The sequence below is a fragment of the Pan troglodytes genome, chromosome X (assembly GCF_028858775.2).
Source record: "Pan troglodytes isolate AG18354 chromosome X, NHGRI_mPanTro3-v2.0_pri, whole genome shotgun sequence".
In the NCBI taxonomy this organism is placed as follows: domain Eukaryota; kingdom Metazoa; phylum Chordata; class Mammalia; order Primates; family Hominidae; genus Pan; species Pan troglodytes.
Window position 1 is genome coordinate 36,596,848 of NC_072421.2, and position 26,320 is coordinate 36,623,167.

The 26,320-nt window shown below is 35.9% G+C and overlaps 1 protein-coding gene across 1 annotated transcript in view; it reads left to right on the forward strand.

The window, feature by feature from the left end:
* Positions 1-26,320, forward strand: part of CFAP47 (cilia and flagella associated protein 47) — a 463,486-nt gene that overhangs the window by 51,174 nt on the left and 385,992 nt on the right. Inside the window, exons 12-19 of the mRNA XM_054677051.2 lie at positions 19-205; positions 302-398; positions 3,635-3,851; positions 4,160-4,401; positions 17,793-17,923; positions 20,300-20,422; positions 21,667-21,798; positions 25,801-25,878. Of these exons, the coding sequence (XP_054533026.1) occupies positions 19-205; positions 302-398; positions 3,635-3,851; positions 4,160-4,401; positions 17,793-17,923; positions 20,300-20,422; positions 21,667-21,798; positions 25,801-25,878 (1,207 nt within the window). The remainder of the gene's footprint in view (positions 1-18; positions 206-301; positions 399-3,634; positions 3,852-4,159; positions 4,402-17,792; positions 17,924-20,299; positions 20,423-21,666; positions 21,799-25,800; positions 25,879-26,320) is intronic.

Here is a 26,320-nt window from a genome sequence, read left to right on the forward strand (position 1 = left end):
TTATTATTAATTTTATAGGGAGCGCATGTATTCATATGATGATACAGACATAGGCTTAGAGCCAGGATCAGGTCTAAAGTCACCCTCACTCTCAGAAGCGGAAATAGAAGAGGAGCTGTCTTCAGCAGCGAATCCAATCAGAGCAAATCGATTGTTAACCACCAGAAGTATAGCATCTCAGGAGGAAGAGTCCGTGAGAAGAAAGGCACGTGCAATGTTTTACATTTGGTTATTCCACGAGAATTCTTAAAATAGCTTTTGCTAATAATGAATAATTCTGGAAAAATATGATTTTTTACAGGTTCTCAAAGGACTTAAATCAGAACCATCCACTCCACAAGAAAAACATGATTGCAGCTTAATTTTGACACCAAAGCAAATTCATCAAGTAATTGTTGGTGAGAATACACAAAAACCTACTACAGCCTTTATTTTTTTATAAAAAAGATTCCTTAAAGTGTAATTTATATTTCATAAAATTTAAAGTATGCAAGTATCAACTTTGGAAATATAAGAAGTCCTCAGAGTAATCATAGTTATTAAGTATGACTGAGAGAATGAACTTTAGTAAATTTAAAGTTATATAACCACCTTCGCAATTTAATTTTAGAATGCTGCCATCACTCTCATGCCCATATGCAGTTACTCTCTATTTCTTTCTTTCTTTCTTTCTTTCTTTCTTTCTTTCTTTCTTTCTTTCTTTCTTTCTTTCTTTCTTTTTTGAGACAGAGTCTCACTCTGTTGCTTAGGCTGGAGTGCAGTGGCATGATCTCGGTTCACTACAACTTCCACCTCCTGGGTTCAAGCAATTCTCCTGACTCAGTCTCTCAAGTAGCTGGGATTACAGGTGCAGCACCACCACATCCAGCTAAGTTTTTGTATTTTTAACTGAGATGGGGTTTCACCATGTTGGCCAGGGTGGTCTTGAACTTCTGACCTCAAGTGACCCACCAGCCTTGGTCTCCCCAAATGCTGGGATTACAGGGTGTGAGCCACCGCACCCCGCCCAGTTACTATTTCTACCCCTTGCCTCAGACAACCATTAATCAACTTTCTATCTCTATACAATTGCCTATTCTGAAAATAAATGGAATCATACAATATCTAGCCTTTCATATATTGTTTCTTACACTTAGCATACTGTTTTTGAGGTTCACCCACGTGGTAGGTAGTATCAATATTTTGGTCCTTTTTCTATTGGAACAGCACCCCATTTTATGAGTATACCACACTTTGTTTATCAATTCCCCAGTTGATGGACATTGAGTTGTTTTCAGTTTGAGGCTATGATCAATAATGCTGCTATGAACATTCACATAAAATTCTCTGATTTCTAGGAGTAGAATTGCTGGGTTGTACAATAAATTTATGTCTAACTTAAAAAAAACCCTCTAAAATGTTTTCCAAAGTGATTGCACAAAGTTGTAATCCTATCAGCAATGTATAAGGGTTACAAGTTCTTCAACATTCTCACCAGCACTGTTATTTTCTGTCTTTTTGATTATAGACCTACTAGTGAGTATGAAATGTTATCTCATTGTGGATTTGATACTCATTTCCCTAAATGAATAATATGTTGAATATATTTTCATGTACTTACTTAGAGAAATGTCTATGTATGTCATATATAGTCTTTGGAGAAATGCCTTTTCAATTCTTTACTCATTTATTTATTTATTTATTTATTTATTGCGACGGAGTCTCGCTCTGTCGCCCAGGCTGGAGTGCAGTGGTGTGATCTCAGCTCACTTCAAGCTCTGCCTCCCGGGTTCATGCCATTCTTCTGCCTCAACCTCCTGAGTAGCTGGGACTACAGGCATCCGCCACCACACCCGGCTAATTTTTTGTATTTTTAGTAGAGACGGGGTTTCACTGTGTTAGCCAAGATGGTCTCCATCTCCTGACCTTGTGATCCGCCCGCTTCAGCCTCCCAAAGTGCTGGGATTACAGGCGTAAGCCACCGTGCCCGGCCTCTTTGCCCAATTTTTTATTCAAATATTTGCTTTCTTATTATAGAAAATGTTCTGTGTATGTGTTTATCTGTAGCATAATGTAGATATGCCTGCAACTTGGATTCTTAGCTTAGTTCTCTCTGGAATTGTGTTTGTGTGCTTCAAGAACACCGTGTGTGCTATAGAGTAGGAAGGCTCTGTACTGAGACCAAACTGGGTTTGGTTCTGCAACCTACTAGTGTAGTGACATTAGGGTTTACCTCTATGGGTCTCAGTTTCTTCATCTGTGAAATGGGAAGTGATAATATTGCCTACCCCATAGTATAATTGTGTGAACTGAGTGCCTTACACATAATAAGTGTTTAGAAAGTTTTAGTGAAAACACTTCATCCATAAGATGAGTATGCTGCATTAGAAAATGCTTAAAGTCTAATTGTAATTCCTTTATCCATTCAGTCATTTTATAAGTGTTAATTGAATGACCACCATATACTAGACACAGTTCTGGGTTCTGGAGATACAGCAATGAAGAAAACAGACTGAGCCCCTGCTCTCATAGAGATTACATTTGGCTGGGGTGGGAGGGAGATAATAAACCTTTCCTTATATAATACATAATTGGTATACAAGGTATGAAGAAACATAAACCAGGTTAAGTAGATCGACAATAATAGAATGTTTTCATGGAGAGTCTCTTTTACCAGGTGGTTAGCATCTCTGAGAAGTATATTTGAGCAGAGACAGATACCTGTGTGAGGTAAAGACATGAGGCATTTGGGCTGACTGTGAGTTAGGAGAACAAGTGAAAACTCCTTTTTAACCTTGAAGAAGTGCTATACAATATACCCTTCTAGGTCTGTTTTCACCAAGTGATTGAAGGACAGTTATGATTAAAGAAGTAGTGGCTATAATGGTCTGAAGTGGGAGTTCTCATTTCATTCTAACCACAGTTAAGGTGGCCATGAGGGAGATGTGGACAAAGGATGATTGATTGGTGTAGATGGGCTGATTCTCTCTCTAGGGGGGAATTCAGCATATAAAACATGGAGAATGGTGGGAGAGAAGGAATGTAAAGGGGCACAAAATTTTTGGAGTGATAAATGTTCACTCTTTATTGTGGTGGTTGTTTCACAGGTGTATACATATACGAACACTAATGAAATTCTATACTTTAAATATGTTCAGTTTACTATATGCCAGTTTTAACTAATTAAGCTGTTAAAGGCAGGGCAAAACTTAAAATTATTAAAATTGCTTTGATATAAAATCCTGGGCATTTTAAGGGGAAAACTTAAGCAATGGGTCATGGGAAATTTACCAGTTTCTGTAAATTATAGATAAGTGAACAAAATACTTGCACTAGTGGGAATAGAGGAGGTGTTGAAGTGTTGCAAATTAAGGTGCTAAGATAAGTTGTAGTGAATGGTTCTTATTTAGTCATATAATTTTTCATATAATTAGAATATATTTATATTGAATTGTAGCCAATAATGTCCAAACATTTAATCATGGTCATCTAGAAAAAAATGCTTACTTAATAATTCCTGATATTATTGTAAATATTTTTTTAAATTTCATTTTTATACAAATTGGTTGATCAAAATATATTTTGAAAACTTAAAAAGTAAATGAACTCATTTGCCATCTTTAAACTTAACAAAATACTTTTCATTTTTTTTCAGGGCCTTCTGTCCTTAACTTTGGTAATATTTGTGTGAACTCTCCAAATACTCATCTACTTCATGTTATTAATATGCTACCTATGCATGTTTTGCTCCAGTTAGATACTGATTTAGAAGAACTTCAGAAGACCAACCAATTTTCATATGTGATTCCACCTACATCCAGTACTTATATTTCAATGGTATTTGACTCTCCCACCATTGGAAAATTTTGGAGGTAGGAATTATTTTTGAATTTCTGCTTGTTAGAATCAAAGTGTACTTTTGTAGAATATGTATTTATTTTCCTGAATAATTGTATTGTATATTATATTTGTTCTCCAAACATAGAAGCTATATGTGCATCAATTTTTAGATATATAGATTGATAGTTTAGTAGCAATCTAATTTTCTTTCATAATTAAAGTATTACATGCTAAGAATTGTGGATGTTAATCAATGCTATGTGCATTTTACATGTAGCTGAATTCTATAATCACAAATAACTATTATCAGTTAAATTTGGATGCTTTTGCTGCATTACAGGTCTTTCACTTTTACAGTGAACAATGTACCCAGTGGACACATCCTAGTGATGGCAGTTGTCCAGCCAGTAACACTTGAGCTATCTTCTAATGAGCTAGTATTGAGACCACGAGGCTTCTTCATGAAAACATGTTTTCGGGGGACAGTTAGATTGTATAATCATCAGAATTGTTGTGCTCAGTTTCAATGGCAACCCGTAAACACAGGAAGTGGGATAGCATTTTCTATTTGTCCAGCTAAAGGTAACGGTTTATTGTTTGTTTGATTTAGACATTTATTTTTTCATGTATTCATGTATTCTGGTATTAATTATTTATTGAGTATGTACTGTGTACTGGTGCCAAGAGTATAGAAGTAAATCAGATACTGTCATCAGGGGTATTTATTTTTACAGATATAATATGATTTGGAAATATGGAACCCTTGTTAGGGTTCTCCAGAGAAACAGACCAACAGGGAGAGAGAGAGACAGAGAGAGAGAGATAAAGAGAGAGACATTTTAAGGAACTGGTTCTGGCTCACATGTTGTGTGGTTGTGTGGCCTGGCAAGTTTGAAATTTGCAGGGCAGGGTGGTAGACTGGAGATACAGGGAAGAGTTGATGGTGGAGTCTTGAGTCCAAAGGCATTCTGGAGGCAGAATTTATTATTCCTCCTGGGACATCAGTCTTTTCTGTTAAGGCTTTCAAATAATTGGATGAGACCCACCCGCATTATGAAAGGTAATCTGCATGTTAATTAACTGATTGTGATAATTATTATACTATATATGCATATCAAATCATTATGTTGTACACCTTGAATGTATACAGTCTTTGTCAATTAACTGTTTCAAAAAGCCTACTGATTTAAGTGTTAATTACATCTAAAAAAACACTTTCACAACAACATCTGGACTGGAGTTTAACCAAATAACTGAGCCCTACAGCCTGGAGCAGTTGACAGATAAAATTGATCATCACAGATACTTATGGACAAAATAAATTTTGTTTAGTTTTAGTTAGATAATGATGATAATCTATGATTCAGAATGACATATTTTTCTAGTATGAATTCTTTTAGAAAGATCTAGAAATTACTTATAGCCAATATTTAATACAACTCATAAAATCCAATTAATAAAATTAAGAACTTTAAATAAGATGATTTTTAATTAATAGAAGACAATCTCAGATATACCATTTTTGATGTGCCCTGTATTTGTGAACCATCCTCTTAACCTTGTTTCCGCCATTCCCTGGAGTCTATAATTCCACATAGTATACCCGCTGTAACATGAACACTCGTAACTGCTAAACTGTGACTTATTTAGTAGCCTGTCAAATTTGGCAAACATCCTTGTGATGTGCTGTGAGGACCTCATGATGGCACAAGCTATCATTTAGGAAATAAGATAGCAATTAAGAAGTTGAATGATCAATACGGTATCTTTGTTTTATGTACATGTCGTGCCTTTCCAGCTAGATGAAAAGGCTGGATCTTTGTATCAATAGTGACCCATTTGGTGCTTTATAACAGCCGAAGTCCAATTTTGCATGAATGGAAAGTAAAACAGACTTTGGATAATCTTAGCTGCTCACTAGCTATTTTAACTTAAGCAAAGTACTCTATGAATACAAGTTTCCTCATCTGTAAAATGGAGAGATGACTACATCTCAAAGATTAATTGTGTGAGAAACTTCTCTAATGCCTGGCAAAGAGTAGGTGCCAAATAAATGGATAGCCATTTTATTACGAAAATTTTCTAAATCTGTTTGGAATTTTTTCCTGAAACAATCCTCAGGGTAATAACCTATCCTGCACCTTTCCATCCATCCTCATTAGAAAACCCTTGCTTCCTGTTTTCTTCCATCTTTCCTCCCTCCTTTGTTCCCTTTCTAGTTCCCTTCCCCTTCTCTCTCCCTCCCTCTTTAAGTCTAATTTAGCAACAGTAATTATTTAGGGTCTAAATAGAAATATACTATACTTCATATTTCAGACGAGTCCTGGTTTGTAGAAATCTTGCCTTAAACATATTTTCTTGTGAATATCAGTCATTTCCAAATCAGTATTTTACATAGCTCTAAAAGTGCTTGTAACAGGGAGTGTTATGAAAACAATCTTAAGTATTAAGTTCACTTAATTTTAGTGTGGATGTGTAGATAGAGATTTTGACAAATTTAACAAGTGGAAGAGTAGGACAGTCCTTTCATTAGGTTTGGAGATCACTGACACAGCTATTTAATCTTCTTATTAATGTGGATTGATTTAACACCATTCTAGATCATAATTTGTTAAGTATCTGAAATATACTTTCATCAACATTTCACAGATTCACTTGACCGAGCTCTTTATAAATTTTAATACTGAAAATACTGGATCCTGCCTCAATCTATTGAAATGCTGAGAGAGTAATTAGAGAAGAAAGAACATATTTCTGTACATTTAAGATATTTTAGATAAACCTTCTTCAGTTTGTTTGAACAGGTATCAAACAGTGGTTGTTGTATTATCAGCATTCCAGCTACAGGTGCTGACCAACCATCTGATATTGTGCTAAGAGTGTTAAAAAGCTCACTAGCCTATACTTCTCCTTGTATTAATATTTCTCTATTCTAACTAGGGAGGAATGGGCTGGGCTTGCCTTATGGCTGCCATGGAAATGCAATGATGATACTTAATTTTTGTAAAAGGGAAGTGGAATTATGATATTATAAGCTGGAGTACCAGTTATGCTTCTTGTGATCTTTAGAACTCTTATTTTTACAGTAGAGGTTTTTACATTTACTTTTATTTTCTTTGGTTGCTCATGACACCTCTTATAATTTTTAAACAAACAATTACCAAGGTACAAACACACAAAGATATTTAATTTCAAATAAAATTTTTGTGTAAGTAATGCCATTAGTACTTAAGTTCTTTTCAAGAATACAAAAATATAATCCTCAAATCTATCTCATATAGCATTAAAAAAAGTGTTTGTAATTTGTAGCATATACAGTTTTGCTTATGTTCCTTTCCTCAGAATATTTATATAATGATTACTCAATTTCATATTGTTTTTACCATTTTATAAACAGAAAGTGACTTTTTACCAAGCTATTTTTCTTGTGCTGTATCAGTTTTGCATCCTGGACAATACATTTAATCATATGCCTCTCTCTATATTTTTATAAACTGAAATGAATAATTCCAAATTAAAATTTATATTGTCTTTGTCCTTCTTCCCTGAGGCATGATAGGTTTTGTGTTTGTGTTTGATAGTGGATATTGTAAGGGGAGAATATAAGAGTGGATTGATATTTTCTTTTTTATTATTTTTGAGACAAAGTTTCACTGTTGTTGCCCAGGCTGGAGTGCAATGGCGTCATCTCAGCTCACTGCAACCTCCACCTCCCGGGTTCAAGCGATTCTCCTGCCTCAATCCTCCCGAGTAGCTGGGATTACAGGCATGTGCCACTACGCCCGGCTAATTTTGTATTTTTTAGTAGCGACGGGGTTTCTCCATGTTGGTCAGGCTGGTCTCGGACTCCTGACCTCAGGTGATCCGCCTGCCTCGGCCTCTCAAAGTGCTGGGATTACAGGCATGAGGCTCCGTGCCTGGCCAAGAGTGGACTGATATTTTCTAAGACAGAATTCAATTCTAATTTGACTTTTTCTGTGGGTATTTTTCATGCTTCTGCTTGTTTTGTTTTGTTTTTGTCTGTTATCTTTATCCTTACTAAAACCTTGAATCACACAATCCATGAACTTGTTTTTGATCAATTAACTCCCACTCTCTTTCTCACTTCTCTCACTCCTTGGTTGTATGCAGTACCAGCTCTACCAGTCCCAGCCTTGCTCAATCCAGCTGAAGGGGAGAAAATCTAATTTATTTTTTCAATCCTCATAAATTTTTAACTGAGATACTCTCTCGAAACAAAAGTCAGAATAACAAAAGAAAAACCAGCAGAAATTTATTGATGCATGCTGTACTGATCACATAGGAGAGGCCTCAGTTCAAAAGTATCTCGCAAGGCAGTGGCTTAGAGGTCTTATTTAAATAGTATTTTAACAAAGAGCAATAAATCTTAGCATAGTAAGACAAAGGAGAATGCAGTTCCAGTCTTTTAAAAGGCAGGAAAATATAAGAAGGTAGATTTTACCATGGCAGCCGTAAGGCAAGCCCAGCCCATTCCTCCCTAGTTAGAATAGAGAAATATTAATACAAGGAAAAGTATAGGGTATTGATCTTTTTAAACCTTAGCACAGTATCAGATGGTTGGTCAGAACCTATAGCTGGAATGCTGATAATACAACAACCACTTTTTGATACCTGTTCAAACAAACTGAAGAAGGTTTATCTAGAATATCTTAAATGTACACCTAAAATCTGCTCCCAGATTTCTCTGGTGCCTGCTGATGTCTTCTCTGGGGCAATAAGCAAGTGATGTCTCCAGTAAGGAAGGATTTACATCCCAACATCAGGCAAACAGAGGCTGAGGCCCAGTGTTCTCCTGTGTTTTTAATTTAACAATCTTAATATATTGGGGAGAAATACTTTGTTTTCCTTTACAGCCATCCAGTTTCTTTCCCATACCCCTGATATACTTAATATTCCTGAAGAAAAAATATATAACTGTGCTCATTGGAGGGAGAAAATTCTTCTCAAGCTGACCTGTCTATATGGATGTATAATTCTTTCACTGCTTTCAACTCTTCTCAGGGCACTAAGATGGCTTTATTTATAGGACTGAATCTTCTTTGCAGAAATTACTTCCCATCACAATCTTCCCCAAACCCCAAAGAACAGGAAAAAGCTGTTCCGTAACCTGACTTTTACATATTCCCCAGGATTTGTCTTTCTGCAGAATTCCTGATCATCTTTCATGTCACAATTCACATGCCACCTCCATATAATGAAGTTTCCTCTAGCTTTTTGGCTAATTTAATTTTTTTTACCCTTTATTTCTGCTCCTATTATGCATTTGTTATGTCATCAACAATTATTTGTTTTTATATGTCTCTTATTTTGGCAGGCGTTGCTAAATCCATATCTGATGTTGGTTCCTCTTCCCAACAGGACCCTCATTTTGTTTAGGGCAACAATGTTCTCATCTGAAAAAACTCTTCTGCAAACCTCTTTTGCTATGGACATAAATTTTCTTTAGCTTCACCCTCCTCCTATGTACTTGAAACTGTTTCCCCAAGTATTTTTTACATGTATTATCATACTTATTTATTTGGACAATAAGACGTTTAATATCACAAACATATATATGTGTATATATATATGTTTGTGATTTTATATATATATATATATATATATGAAATTGCTCTCTTTGTCTTTCCAGCTTATTTAAAACAAAATTACATAAAGAAATAGCTATAAAAATATATTGTTGAGATTGTAACATAAATATACAATAAATATAACATTAGTACCACACAAAGGAGGAAAAGGGGAGTAAAGTTATGTAAGAGTAACAGTTCTACAAACAGCATAAAGGAGGAAATAATTACACAAATTAAAATGTCAGTGGAAAATATTCACTTAGTACCAAAGAACATAGTAAAGGTGGAATAAAGAATAAAAATACATGAGCCAAACATAAAACAAAATATAAAAGAGCAGATATAAATTCAAATATGTCAATTCTAGCACTAAATATGAAAGCATTAAACAAGTATCAAATAAAAAGGCAAGGACTGTCTACTAGATATTAAAACAACAGCAAAAACTGAAATATCTACCACAAACAATCTACAAAAGTAGCTTAAATCCAGAGAAACAGGATAAAAGTAAGAGGATAAAAAACTTGCAAACAGGAAACATAAGAAAGCTGGAGTGATGATATAACAATTAGACAAAATATACATTTTTAAAAACTTTTATTTTAGGTTCAGGGGTACATGTGCAGGTTTGTTACATAGGAAAATCCGCCTGTCACATGGATTTGATGTACAGATTGACACTCAGTTAATAAGCGTACTACCCAACAAGTAGTTTTCAATCCTCACCCTCCTCCCAACCTCCATCCTCAAGTAGTACGCAAAGTCTGTTGTCCCCTTCTTTGTGTCCATGTGTATTCTATGTTTAGCTCCTAGTTATAAATGAGAATATGTAGTATTGATTTTCTGTTTCTGCATCAGTTTGCTTAGGATAATGGCTTCCAGCTACAATCAAGGTTGCTGCAAAGGCCATGATCACATTCTTTTTTATGGCTGTGTAGTAGTCCATGGTATATATGTACCACATTTTCTTTATCCAGTCTAGTGTTGATGGGTGTTTAGGTTGATTTCATGTGTTTGCTGTGGTTAATAGTGACAGACACATGCGTGTGTCATTATGGTAGAATGATGTATATTCCTTTGGCTACATACCCAATAATGGGATTGCTGGGTCAAATGGTATTTCTTTTTTAAATTATTGGAGAAATACCAAACTGGTTTCCACAGTGGCTGAACTAATTTAAACTCCAACCAGCAGTGCATAAGTGTTCTGTTTTCTTTGTAACCTCAACAGCATTGGTTATTATTTGACTTTTTAGTAGTAGCCATTCTGACTGGTGTGAGATGGTATCTCATCATGGTTTTGATTTACATTTCTCTAATGATTAGTGATGTTGAGAATTTTTATATGCTTGTTGGCTGCATGAATGTCTTATTTTGAGAAATGTCTGTTCATATCCTTTGCCCATTTTTTAATATTAGACTTTTGTCAGATACGTAGTTTGAAAATATATTTTCCCATTCTGTAGGTTGTATTTTTACTCTGTTGATAGTTAATTTTGCTGTATAGAAGCTCTTTAGTTTAATTAGGTCTCATTTGTCAATTTTCGTTTTTGTTGCAATTGCTTTTGGTGTCTTCATCATGAAATCTTTGCCAGGGCTTATCTCCAGAATGCTATTTCTTAGGTTATTTTCCAGGATTTTTAGTTTTAGGCTTTACATTTTAATCTGTAAGGCATCTTGAGTTGATTTTTGTATGTTGTGTAAGGAAAGGGTCTAACTTCAATTTTCTGCATATGGCTAGCCAATTATCCTAGCACTATTTGTTGAATAGGGAGTCCTTTCCCTATTGCTTGTCTTTGTCAATTTTGTCAAAGATCAGATCAGTGTAGATGTGTGGCTTTATTTCTGGACTCTCTAGTCTGTTCCATTGGTCTATGTGTCTGTTTTTCTACCAGTACCAAGCTGTCTTCATTACTGTATTCTTGTAGTATAGTTTGAAGTTGGATAATGTGATGCCTCCAAGTTTGTTCTTTTTTGTTAGGATTGTCTTGGCTATTTGGGCTCTTTTTATGGTTCCATATGAATTTTAAAATAGTATTCTAATTCTGTGAAGAATGTCAGTGGTAGTGTGATAGGAATAGCATTGAATCTGTACATTGCTTTGGTCATTTTAACAGTATTGATTCTTTCAATTCATGAGCACAGAATATTTTTCTATTTGTTTGTGTCATCATTGATTTCCTTCACTAACGTTTTGTAATTCTCATTGTGGAGATCTTTCACCTCCCTGGTTAACTGTATTTCCAGGTGTTTTATTCCTTTTGAGGCTATTGTGAATGGGATCACGTTCCTGATTTGGCTCTCAGCTTAGACATTGTTGTTGTGTAGAAAAGCTACTGATTTTTATACATTGATTGTGGATCCTGAAGCTTTGCTGAAGTTGTTTATCCAATCTAGGTGTATTTGGGCAGAGACTATGGGGCTTTCTAGGTATAGAATCATATCATCTAAAAACAGAGATAGTTTGACTTTATCTCTTCCTATTTGGATGTCTTTTATTTATTTCTCTTGCTTGATTGCTCTGGCTAGGACTTCTAGCACTACACTGAATAGAAGTCATGGGAATAGAAATTCTTGTTTTGATCTAATTTTAAAGATAAATACTTCCAGCTCTTTCCTGTTCAGCATGATGTTGGCTGTGGGTTTATCATAGATGGCTCTTATTATTTTGATCTTATTATTTTGAGATGTGTTTCTTCAATGCCTAGTTTATTGAGGGCTTTTAAACATGAAGGGATGTGGAATTATATTGAAAGCCTTTTCTGCATCTATTGAGATTATTATGTGTTTTATATTGTTAGTTCTATTTATGTGATGGATCACATTTATTGATTTGTGTATGTTGAACCAACCTGTGTCTCTTGGGATAAAGCCTACTTGAACATGATGGATTAGCTTTCTGATGTGCTGTTGGATATGGCTTGCTAGTAATTTGCTAAGAATCTTTGCATTTATGTCCATCAAGGATATTGGCCTGAAGTTTTCTTTTTTGTTGTATTTCTGCCAGGTTTTGGTATTAGAATGATCCTGACCTTGTTGAATGAGTTAGGGAGGAGTCACTCCCCCTCAATTTTTTGGAATAGTTTCAGTAAGAATGGTGCCAGCTCTCTTTTATACATCTGGTAGAATTTGGCTGTAAATCTTTTTGGTTCTGGGCTTTTTCTGGTTGGTAGGGTTTCTACTACTGATTAAATTTCAGAACTCAATACTGGTCTGTTCAGGGTTTCACTTTCTTTCTGGTTCAATAATGGGATGTTGTATGTTTCCAGGAATTTATCTATTTCTTGTAGGCCTTCTATTTTTGTGTACAGAAGTGTTTGTAATATAAGTTTTTTTTTTATTTCTGTGGGGTATGTGTTAATGTCCCCTTTATCATTTCAGATTGCATCCATTTGGATCTTCTCTTTTTTTCTTTCTTACTCTAGCTAATGGTCCATCAATCTTATTTATTTCTTCAAATAACCAGTTCATGGATTTGTTTATATTTTGTATGGTTTTCCATGTCTCAGTTTCATTCACTTCAGCTGTGATTTTGGTTATCTCTGATCTTCTGTTAGCTTTGGGGTTGGTTTGCTGTTTTTCTAGTTCCTCTAGTTGTGATGTTTGGTTGTTAATTTGAGACCTTTCTAAGTTTTCAATGTGGGTGTTTAGCACTATAAAATTTCTGCTTAATACTGTATTAGCTGTGTCCTAGAGAGTCTGCTATGTTGTATTTTTTTCTCATTAGTTATAAAGAAATTTTTGATTTCTCCTTAATTTCATTTTTTACCCAAAAGTCATTCAGGAGCAGGTTGTTTAATTTCCATTTAATTATATGGTTTTGAGCAACCTTCTTAGTGTTGATTTCTATTTTTATTGTGCTGTGGTCTGATGGTGTTTTGTTTGATTTTGTTTTAATTTACTGATAATTTTTCTATGGCCAATTGTATGGTCAGTTTTAGAGTATATGCCATGTGCAGATGAGAGGAATGTATACTCTGATGTTCGGGAGTGGAGAGTTCTGTATATGTCTGTTAGGTCCATTTGGTTAGGTTTTTGAGTTTAGGTCCCGAATATCTTTGTTAGTTTTCTGCCTCAGTGGTCTGTCTGATAATGTCAGTGGGATGTTGATGTCTCCCATTATTAGTATGTTTATCTAAGTCTCTTTGTAGGTCTCAAAGAACCTGTTTTATAAATCTGGGTGCTCCTGTTTTGGGTACATATACAAAGGCTTATCTCAGCACTCCTGGGCTGTGTGCTGTAACTCTGGGAGCTGGTAGTGGGCCCCAGGTTTGTTCTCTGGCCCCTCAAGATTAGGAACATCCGTGCTGGAGGGACTGAGGTGTTCCTGGTCTGCTGGCCACAACATTCCTATTGGGGGTGCTGTCAAAAGCACCTCATCGGGGCCAGGGTGGTGGGATGCACTTGTACTAGCAGTGGTGGTGTAGTGGGGTGCACATGGACACTAATGCCAGCAGGGGAGGAGAGGGGAGAACTGCCTGCACACATGTCCTGGCAAAGCAGTGGAACAAGTTGTGGGTGAGTACATGCCAGCAAAGTGGCAGGGGAAGGCTGTGATAGGGGGAGAGTGCAGGTGGGCTGGTACATTTCAGTGGAAGCTGGTCTGCTATAGTTCCTTGATGGTCAGGCACAGTCTGACAGTGAAGGAGCTATGATAAGGGCCCCCAGGAAGCACCCTGGTTGGGCATCCAAGGCTGTGGTGCAAGCAGGCATGGCCAGACTAGGGCTACTGGAAATGACAGTAGACAGGAAGTTGCTCAGATCAGACTAGTCCTGTCCTATGAGCAAGACAGCCCTGCTCTGCCCAAGTCTAATAGTTACCCGAAGGCTAAATTATTCTAGAGGATCACTGTAGGCCTTGGAGTGTGGGGATCCCAAGTTGTGCTCAACTGTGGCAGTTCCCATGCCAAACCCTCGGGGCTCTACACAGCCTGGCGTCCTGCCCCTTCCTCCTAAGCGGCTCTGCCTGCCATCATTAGCTTATTTAATCCCCACAATGTGATTCTCTCAGTTAAATAGAATTGTTATCTCCATTTTACATGTAATTAAACTGAGCTACAGAGCAATTAAGGAAATTGCCCATGGTCTCAGGTAGTAAGTGCCAGTTCTGAAATTTGAACTAGGAAGACCTTAGAATTTGTGCTCTTTTGGGGTTGCTCTTCTTGAGGAGTATCTTTGTGGTGTTCTTTGTATTTCCTGAATTTGAATGTTGGCCTGTCTTGCTAGGTTGGGGAAGTTCTCCTGGATAACATCCTGAAGTGTGTTTTCCAACTTGGTTCCATTCTCCCCATCACCTTCAGGTACACCAATCAAATGTAGGTTTGGTCTTTTCACATAGTCTCGTATTTCTTGGAGGCTTTGTTCGTTCCTTTTCATTCTTTTTTCTCTAATCTTGTGTTCGTACTTTATTTTATTAAGTTGATCTTCAAACTCTGATATCCTTTCTTCTGCTTGATGGATTGGGCTGTTGGTACTTGTGTATGCTTCACAAAGTTCTCGTGCTGTGTTTTTCAGCTCCATCAGGTCATTTATATTCTTCTCTAAACTGGTTATTCTAGTTAACAGTTCCTCTAACCTTTTATCAAGGTTCTTAGCTTCCTTGCATTGTGTTAGAACATGCTCCTTTAGCTCAGAGGAGTTTGTTATTATCCACCTTCTGAAGCCTACTTCTGTCAATTGGTCAAACTCATTCTCCATCCAGTTTTGTTCCCTTGCCAGCGAGGAGTTGTGATCCTTTGGAGGAGAAGAGGCATTCTGGTTTTTGAAATTTTCAGCCTTTTTGCACTGATTTTTTCTCATCTTCGTGGATTTATGTACCTTTGGTTTTTGCCATTGGTGACCTTTGGATGGAGTTTTTGTGTGGACGTCCTTTTTGTTGATTTTGGTGCTATTGCTTTCTGTTTGTTAGTTTTCCTTCTAACAGTTAGGCCCCTCTTCTGCAGGTCTGCTGGAGTTTGCTGGGGGTCCACTCCAGACCCTGTTTGCCTGGGTATCACCAGCGGAGGCTGCAGAACAGCAAAATTGCTGCCTGCTCCTTCCTCTGGCAGCTTTGTCCCAGAGGGGCACCCGCCAGAAGCCAGCCTAAGCCCTCCCGCATGAGGTGTCTGTTGACCCCTGCTGGGAGGTGTCTTCCAGTCAGCAGGCACGAGGGTCAGAGACCCACTTGAGGAGGCAGTCTGTCCCTTAGCAGAGCTTGAGCACTGTGCTGGGAGATCTGCTGCTCTCTTCAGAGCCAGCAGGCAGGAAAGTTTAAGTCTGCTGAAGCTGTGCCCACAGCTGCCTCTTTCCCCAGGTGCTCTGTCCCAGGGAGATGGGAATTTTATCTATAAGCCCCTGACTGGGGCTGCTGCATTTCCTTCAGAGATGCTCGGCCCGGAGAGGAAGAATCTAGAGAGGCAGTCCAGCTACAGCAGCTTTGCAGTGCTGCTGTGAGCTCTGCCCAGTCTAAACTTTCTGGAGGCTTATTTTACACTGTGAGGGGAAAACAGCCTCCTCAAGCCTCAGTAATGGCAGACGCCCCTCCCCCCACTAAGATCCAGTGTCCCAGGTCGACTTCATACTGCTGTGCTGGCAGTGAGAATTTCAAGCCAATGGATCTTAGCTTGCTGGGCTCTGCGGTGGTGGGATCCGCTGAGTGAGACCACTTGGCTCCCTGGCGTCAGCCCCTTTCCAGGGGAGTAAACCGTTCTGTCTCACTGGCATTCCAGGTGCCACTGGGGTATGAAAAAAATCTCCTGCAGCTAGCTTGGTGTCTGCCCAAATGGCCACCCAGTTTTGTGCTTGAAACCTAGGGCTCTGGTGGCATAGGCACCTGAGGGAATCTCCTGGTCTGTGGGTTGTGAATACCATGGGGAAAGTGTAGTGTCTGGGCTGGAATGCACCATCCCTCACGGCAAGGTCCATCACGGCTTCCCTTGGCTAGGGGAGGGAGTTTCCCGACCACTTGTGCTTCCCAGGTGAGGTGACACCCCACCCTGCTTCGGCTTGCCTTCTGTGGGCTGCACCCACTGTCTAACCAGTCCCAATGAGATGAACTGGGTACCTCAGTTGGGAATGCAGAAATCACCCGCCTTCTCCATTGATCTCGCTGGGAGCTACAGACCAGAGCTGTTCCTATTCGGCCACCTTGCCTGGGAATTCAAATTTGTGCTCTTTTAACCACCATGATATATGACACCTTTTTACATTGAGGAAGGCCACATGGTAAGGAATGTTAATATGGGAAGCTAGCAGGAGCTCACTGGTCTTTGAAGGCATTGTCAACCTATTAAGACAGATCTGGAATACCTATCCTTGGGATTTTAATTGCATAAGATAAACTCTTACCTACCTAATCCACTGAAGCAGGACTTTTTGTTATTTACATTCAAATGTAATCTTGATGGACCCTGATTAAGCTGATGGCACTTCCATAACCAGTTCTCTTCTTTTTATAAATTAATGTGCCTAACAGAGTGTTGGCATTCAAGAGTATTAAAAATATCTGATATTAGGTGCTTTCCGGGCATCATACACTATGTTACTCCCCATACATATGTTGTTATCTCCCTATATGGCCACTGCAAAACTAAGAGGGAGCTAGGCAGTATATAGTTTTTAAGATTTAGAAAACTTCCATTCCATGACAGTCAACCTGATCCAAGGCAAAGTTTTCTCGTGATGGTAATTGAATTCTTTCATTCAGTATCCTGTGCCTTTGAATCTCAGGGGCTTCTGCCTTTCCGAAGGAAGAACATCTAAGTTATTGTTTCCATTAAGTAATATTTTCCTTTCTCCAAAGGAAATGATGAATCTAAACAGATAAAACAGCTCACTCCAAATGTACCTGATACCACATGAGTTCTCAATGTATTTGAATTATAGCAATGTGTTAATTACCGATAGCTAAATCAGAAGCTACATCTCTAGGGATGTATGTATTTCAAAAAACTTCTGTGGTAATGATAATTCTTCCTTCTGAAAGCTGAATGAATGATGCTGACAAGTATTCCAGAATGTCAGAAAACATGTGGTGTGGGCAATTTGGTTAGGAACCACAAATGATTTTCTACTGTCTATATGTAAATTTATCTCTAATCATAGAGTGTTTGCTTCATTGTTGAATTTTCTATTGTTTTCCAAATATTGGCATATTTTTTCATATATTTTATTTGCCTATTAAAATTGAAAAATAAGGCAGGCATTTTCTATTTTAATCAATCCCTATAGGTCAATACTCATTTGATAATATCTCACTTAGCATTTTTCTGTTTTTGGAGTTTAATTTTAATAGTTTATTTAATGCAATCACATTTTTACCTTAACTCTTATTTTGGATATTAACAAAAAGAAATACAATTAAAATGTGGAAAATGTCTTATTTTCTCTCTACATTTTCTGTAGGCATTGTTGAAGCATATTCCTCACTGGAATGTGAAGTAACTTGGCAGCAGGGCTTCAGTTCTCCAGAAGAAGGAGAATTTATTCTTCATGTCTTTCAAGGAAACGCGTTGAAGCTAAAATGTGTTGCACATGTAATTATTTTCCTTGAACATGGTTTTTGTTTTGAGGGCTATGAATTGGTTGGGTATACACTGGTGTATATAGTTACCTATATCTAGAATTAACTGTAAAACCCAAGACTTTCATGCAACAGTACTAGTTTTTTTGTTAGAGCCTCTATAAATATGTAATATCATCATGGGAGCCATTGAAATGAAATTATTTTATTAAGAGACACAAAAAGTATTTTCAGAGAATATACTTGATGGATTAAAAATGTGAGTAGAGGGAAAGCTGTAATATGCAATTTTAACCTTTTTCTGGTACAGTCCAGAGGGCCTTAAATTCATGACTCAATCACCAAGCATGATTTTACATGTGTACCAAATTTCCCACTCAATGTTCTTAGAAATATTAAAGAAGCCAAATGCTCTTTTACTAAACCCCATCTATATTTCTAGGACATGATGATACTCTTACATATTTCAGCTGTGGAGGAGTTTTTAGCCTCAAGAGATGAGAAATTCATCTACTTTTAGTGATGGCAAGTGACAGAACTCAGTATGGTTTTTCTTCTAAGCCTAAAATAAGCTGGGTCCTACTGCTTTTCATTATGTGTAAATTAGTTTTATTTTTTAAAAACTTTCTATTGAAGTATAACATGCATATGTATATGTGTATGTGGAGAAACATGAAGTGATTAAATAAAATATTCATTTGTTTGTCATTCATATATGAAGGCCTGATTGGTCTGTTTACTCTTCTGTTAGTTTTGTTTGAAAATTTATTATTCCAATTACCTGGATAATATTCTTCAAATAAATGTAATTATAGAGTATATTAAAACCTATGACAATAACAAATAATATTTCATACGTGAAGACAATAGGGTCTGATATAAAGAACACATAATGAGAAGTTGGAAAACTTGGATTCTAGTTCCCCTTTGGCTACTGCTTGCTTTCCTGAAAAATCGAAGAGGTGGATGATACCAACATTTCCAAAAATCAGTCTATGTTGCACTAGTTCTGTGAGGTGCTTTGTGTGAGATGAGGAGGGGGAGTCCTGACCTGAAGTAATTCTGTGAATCCCCATTTTTCGATAAGCAAAGTGCTCATTATCAGTATGTTAAGCCCCATGAGTAGACTTCTAGTGGAAACATGCCTGAATAATTTCATTTGACACCTTCTTTTCCATACTTAGGTGAGCCTTCAACTCTTTCCTTTTGCACTGCACATGGTAACACCTTGTACATAGTTGTTTAGATACTGTCTAAGATCCCTTTCAGTGATTAATCTACACAATTCTTAGTCATGGGTCTACTTTCTTAATAGAATTATCTTATTCCTCTTGCCTTACCTAGTTTGGGAGTATATTTTAAATATTCCATTCATTTTCCTTTCTCTTAAGCACTCCACAAAATCTGGTAACGCTTTTTATTTTAAAAGTCACTATGAAGCTGAAAAAAATTGTGTCATGGCTTAAAGTGAAAAATGTATTTTTTATAGCTTCATTACCTTCTCTTCTTTCCCCATGAGGAGAATTGACTTTACTTCCTTGTTCATAGTTAGGAGTTTTTTCAACTGTAAAGAGACCACACAAGATTGACACATTAAAAACTGCATATGTTTGTTGAAATATATTTATACATGTTTTGTGGAGCTGGCGAATGTTATGTAATCATTGTATGATTTAGACAAAATACTTAATCACCCGAAATTTTGGTTTCTTCCACTGTAAAATGTGATAGTACCATCCATTCATTCATTTAACATTTATTTATTGAGCCCCTACACTGTACTAGGCCCCATATAGGCTCTGTGTATTTAAAGATGGATAACATAAGCATAGTCTAGCTTCCCTCTGAGCACTTTCTGGACTAGTAGACCATAGTGGAAATGTAAGTAAAAATTAATCATATATCTGGTTAATACTGGGTACACAATAATATTATTATTACTATTATCCCCATTATTTATGATTACCACCAGTATCTAGATATTTTACCTAAAAATATCTAAATATCTAAATTCTAAATATCTAAATATTTAGTTACTATTACAGCCAAAATATCTAAATAAAATATCTCCTGTGATGTTATTACCCCATCTTAACTAGATTATCACAGATTTAGTTTAAATTTTGGAAAATAAAATTATTATACCTTGGGTACTTTTTCATCAAAACTAGCATATAAAGTCCTGATTTGTGATTTATTTTGCATGTTAGAACATACTGAATAAAGAATATAGGAGTATTATAATTTTTATTTTCTTTTAGTATTTATATCTTTGGTTAATATATATTCAAAATTAGAATACTTTATTTTTGTGACCAAAACAATTAAACAAAGTATTTTATTTACCATTAATTCAATTGTGTTTTTTCTTTCCTCCTCTCGTTATTAGCTTGGTCGCACCAAGGTTTTACTTTTGCAGCCAAGGATACTCTTTAGTAATTGCCCTCAAGGTTTAACAACTTGGAGGAAAGCCATTCTTCAAAATGTAGGACAAAACCATGCTTATTTCAAGGTAACATAGGATGTTGGTAATTTCTTATTTGGATCAGATGACATGGTCATAATGCTGTGAAGTTAATACTTTATTCTTCACTTTTGCTAATTTTTAGATACTTCACATGAAATTTACCTGAGTATAGTTCATCTAGTTTGTCCTCTTAATTTCTTGTAAGAACAATTTTTCTCACTACCTTCCTTAGCCTCTCTGTTTCTTCTCTTTTCCCTTTTATTCTTTCTGTTATTTGGTTTTATTGAAAAAATAGATGTTTATGTTTTAAAATATACATTATTAATTAATGTTACACTCCATATTTAGTTATATGATTTTCCTTTTCATTTCAGTCTGTAATCAGGGCCATGATGGTAGCACCTGGGAGCTAGATCAAGGCCATTCTGGAGAGAGTATGTTTATGGTTGTTGCTCCTGATTTAAATGGAAAGAGGAGCAAAGTGGTGATTTTTTTTTTAATTGAAAAATGTAGTAAGACCGGCTTCCCCTCCCAGTAACGGTAATAGAGTTTAGCATTTGAGATTTTCCATTCAAGCTTTACATTAATGTGTTTTTTTCTGCCCAAATTAAGTCTTTAGCAAAACTGAAAAATGAGGATGATCTTTTCTACTCTGCTTCTTTAGAATTAATTCTTACCTACATAGTCTATTTATTCCTTTAGTCCCAAAAACCTCTTGGCCATTTTTCCTTTAAATTATTCTAGCTTAAAGCATGGTAAATAGGTTTAAATTGGCCTATGAAAATCCATAGAATAAATAATTGATAAGTTACTTAGAAGTTTTCTGAAGATCAAAATGATATCTTAGACATTAGGCTTTCTGTCAAGGAAATAAACAAGAGATTACTTCATCATCCTACCTCCTCACTAACATTATTTTGAGTTTTTAGGATCAGGGAAAGACAGACTCTCAAAAGTAGTATCTAGAATGTTGTCATCTTCTCAAACAGAAGTATCATCTTTATAAATTTTGCTGTCTTGAAAGCACTCCAGATAATAAACTTCAGCATCCTATTTGAATTGGAAGTTGTCACTACCAAAGGTTCTGTTTTCTTGGATAGGGTTGCAGTTTCTTGTTTTAGTCCAAACTATTTGTACCTTTGGTATTTTCAAACACTATTACAAAATCATTTTATGTCCTGTGCCTGGAGATCTTCTCTCTAGGTAGTGGCATGGAAGCTTTCCTATGAAAGCTTTGAAACTATAATTTTAAAGAATAATGTATCATTTCTGCAAATTTTCAATTACAGGTTTGTAGTCAGAGTCTTTTGCCTATCATTAATATTATTCCATCGCAAGGAATAGTTCCATTTGGGGGAATAACTGTTCTCAATATCTCCTGTAAACCCACTGTGGCAGAAAAGTTTGATACAAGAGCAAAGGTATGTCCGTACATATGAGTTTTTGCACCTTACATATGTCTATGTGGGTTTGTTGGTTGTTTAACTTATCTATAATGGTAGGTATACTGCTACAAAATGGAGTACACATGTTTATTATTAGAAAACTTGTTTTAATTCTTTCTTCTATTGGGAATGGGATTTAAAGTTATGACATTAAAGAGCAATTTTCAAAAAGTATATTATTTTTCTAGAAATTAAGTTAGCTTTAAAGAAGTAGAGTTTTTGGAGATTTAAAAAAGCACTTAGCTTTATCATCTAATGAAAAATTGGATAGCAGAACTTGGAGAGGATTTGCAGAAAATATTTTTGATGAAGTTGGTAATGGAAATTTCTACTAAGTTGAAATGGATACCTTCCATCAATATGAGGCACTTTCTTATGAAATTGAAATGATAGTTGTCATTTCTGAGTTTTGACGAACCTAGATAGCCACAGAGAAGAGGGTTGCTTTTTTCAAAGCATTAGTTAGGTAGATTAGGAAAAAAAAATCAATTTTGCAATGCTAATTCTAAATAGTCTTAATAATATGAATTATATGTAATTTCTATATGATTTTAACATCTATATTTTAGAGCACACATAAAATGTTTTACTGCTTTATGTTCTCGGAATTATGTAAATGAAAAATATTACCCTGGGCCAGGTGTGGTGGCTCACGCCTGTAATCCCAGCACTTTGGGAGGCTGAGGCAGGCGGATCACAAGGTCAGGAGATCGAGACCATCTTGGCTAACATGGTGAAACCCCATCTCTACTAAAAATACAAAAAATTAGCCGGGCGTGGTGGTGGGCACCTGTAGTCCCAGCTACTCGGGAGGCTGAGGCAGGAGAATGGCATGAACCTGGGAGGCGGAGCTTGCAGTGAGCTGAGATCACATCACTGCACTCCAGCCTGGGCAACAGAGCGAGACTCCGTCTCAAAAAAAAAAAAAAAGAAAGAAAGAAAAATATTACCCTGATATTAGGCACTTCTCTAAGTGATAAATAAAATATGTAAGACAGGTATGTGTAAAATTTAATTGTAAAACTCAAAGACTAGAGTGTTCTTGGTCAATCTTATGATCAACTGTTTGTATTTACTCACATTAAAAATAATACATACACTGTTATCAGATCAAAATGAATAACTTTAAGTATATCTTACATGTTATCCCTGAATAGACCATAACAATACATGAGTAAATAATAGGTAACTTAATATAATAAAAACTGATTTCCCCAACCCTTGAACAAATCACTTAAGAATGATATCTTATTTTCATAAATAAATGTGTTGAAAATGTTTATAAATTATATATTATGATATGTTATCTGAGACTTGGGTAGAATACTTTTAAACACAATATCTGGGAAAAATAAAAAAAATGGCCACCAAAAATGTAGGTTTTACTAAACTTAATTCTCACTATATTTTAGAGGATTTTGCTGGGTTTTTTTTCTAATCTTACCTTTATTAACATTATAGTATAATGAGACTCATTTATTCATTCATTCAACATTCACATTATGCACTAATCTCTTGTAAATGTTAAGGATGCAATGATGAACAAGATAACCAGGGTCTTTGATGTCAAAGAGCCTACAATCTGGTGGGTAATATAAACAACTCAATAAATAATTAGAATACACTATCATAAGTATTGTGATGAAGAAATGTTGCAGGCTAAGGAAGTACACAGGAGAGATACACAACCCAGTCTTAAATTATCAGAGACAGCTCCCTAGGGGAAGGTATATCTAAAAGACACCTGAAGTTAAGAATAAGTTAAGAATAAGCCAGATTAAAAGGATGGTAGTGGGGTGTAAGGGGAGAGGAGGAAAGGTTATTCAAGGCTAGCATGTGTTAAGGCTTGTGTGAGAGAGAGAGCTGCAATGCAGACATAAGAAACTTAAAGATTAACATGACTAGATTATACTACCAAATGGATGATAGTGGGAAAAAATGTACTTATATGACCCATGTAAGTTTTAGATCATACAGGGCCTTATCAACATTAAGAAATCCAGGCTTCATTTTAAGAGGTAGGAGTTTTAACTACGGGGATTTCACAATGAGATTTGCATTTTTTAGAGATCACTTTGGTGGTAGAGCAGTAAGCTGGGACCAGAAAGATGGGATGCAGAGTTATTAGTCTGGTGAAGAGGTCCAGGCAAGAGAAACTGGTGAGAAACTGATAAATACGTGGGGATTGGTGATTGAAAAGGGGTCCCATGTAAATAAAATGGGTATGTCAAGATTGAGGCAGATGGTGGCAACATTTAGAGAGAAAGAGATCAGAGTGTGAGTAACACCCTTTTAGAGGAAAATGTTTGCTTGAATTGGAGGCATCTTTTGATTGTAGAGATGTCTAGTAAAGAGGCAGCCACATATATATACTGGTCTGAAGGCTAACGATTCATCATAGAGATGAAAGAGAATGTTTCTACTGTCGCTCTATGGGTCCAGATGTGTGTAAGTGAACCAAATATATAATTGAGAAGTTGGAATGATAAAAGTTGAAAGAAACTGAATAAAGGAAAATATAGAGGAGAAAGGTGAATTGGGGTTGATTGGGAGAATATTACATACACATCACAGGCTTGAAAGTCTCTTCGATATGTGACATCCAGGAACTGTTCTCTCTGAAAATGAGTGAGAACGCAAGGGAGAGAGGGAGTTGTAAAAATGAGACAGATGAATGAATTTATGGTTTCAGAGGTTGTGCATTTATGAGGAGTGATGTTGTCCAGGGTGTAGTTTAAGTCTCTAGAGATGAAAATGTCAAGAGACCAGTGGTCTAGGGTGGTGAATAAGCTATGACAGCCAGGAGTTTTGGATGAATAAGGAATGATTGGGAGGTGAGTAAAAGGCAGCCATAGGGAGTTGGGACTTGTGTATGGGGTTTATTAATGAAGAACACATCAATTTGTAATTTTCTCTGAAGCATTAAGTTATGCTTCTTTTGATTTTAGTCAAATATGTTTTTTATGTATTATATACTCTGAATAAAATGTGGCAATCATATAGCATTATGAATATAGCTACTTTAATAAGGCTATCTAGCTGGCATATTGATTTTCCCAGTAATTCTGAAAAATGGTATTTTGTGGTTTCTTTGCATATAAACAGTATCAGTGATTGTGGAAGAGTGAAATACACTCGCTTTGCTTTCTTAGATATAATATACATTTAAATTTAAATCTAGACCTTGACTCTTTCCTGTGCTTATACAGACAGGGTTTCCAAGGAATTATAGGTTTACACTTCTGAGACTTTGCTTGAGCAACTATATGCTCAGATACTCTATAGTTCTTATTTTGTAGGAATTATACAACTAAATTCTTAATTTGCTATTTTAATTTTCTTGAAAGCAATAAAATGTTCAGGCAGCCCTTAGTTTAGCTGCTGCTGCTTTCAAGTTTGTGATCTCATGAAAAAGACAAAATACTTGGCCTCTGCAAGAGTCAGTTTCCTCAGTTTAAAATTAGGAGTATTAACAGTCGTTATCTAATAGAATACTGAGCACTAAAAAGGATTTCACTGTACTTGACCCATATACACAGCAATTTTTAGTTAGTCTCATTACTATTATGGTTGTTGTGCATATTTGTATCTTTCTAGGGGAAGATATATACTGCAACCATTCTCCTGTTGTTTTTTAAAAATTTTGAATAATGCTTTGAAATTAGATAAATAAAAATTGTACTGCAAGGAGTGGCAATAAAGTTTAGTCAAATAGGTAGAGCTCTGCGTTCAAATTCACAAACCATCAGCTAATCACATTTATGGTGGTTCTAAGGGGTCAAACACTCACTTTTCTTAGGAGTATCAATTCTGCAAAACAAGAAATGTGATGACAATTACCAGAAAAAATCTTGTGCATTTATAATATGTTACTATTATTTAAATGAAAAAAGTTATATAAGTGCCGGGTAATACTTCAGCAACTTATGATTATATTTTAATGTGGTTTCTACAAAGTTTTTATTTCTCCTAAATAAGGTTTCTATTCGTCATGCGAATGTTATAGACCTTAGGATTGGTGGATCTGCTGAAATTGCTGATGTAGAAATCAATCCTGTGAGTATGTTACTTATTTGTGTGATGAAACTCTGAGTGTGGTGATTTTTATTTGTTATGTGTTTCTAGTTAGCCCATTTATGTTAAAAATATTTTCCAATGTATAATTTTTAAAAATTACTATATACAAAGTTAAAAATTAATAAAAATTAATATATGTCATATAAATGTAAGTGTTGAAACAGAATATTGAATGAAGGTTTAAGAATTTACCACTGAATGTAAGGATCAGAACACTACCAGTACCATTAAAATCATCTTCATTATGGTCCTGTCCCTTATAAGAGATAACCACTTGCCTAAAATGACACCACATAAATATGAATATGAATGCTTTCATTGTTGATTATTTAGTTTGTTTGTTTTTGAGCTTTATAACAAAGATGTACTATTTGTAGCCTTTGGTGAGTTACTTTTACTTAAATATTGTGTTTTCAACATT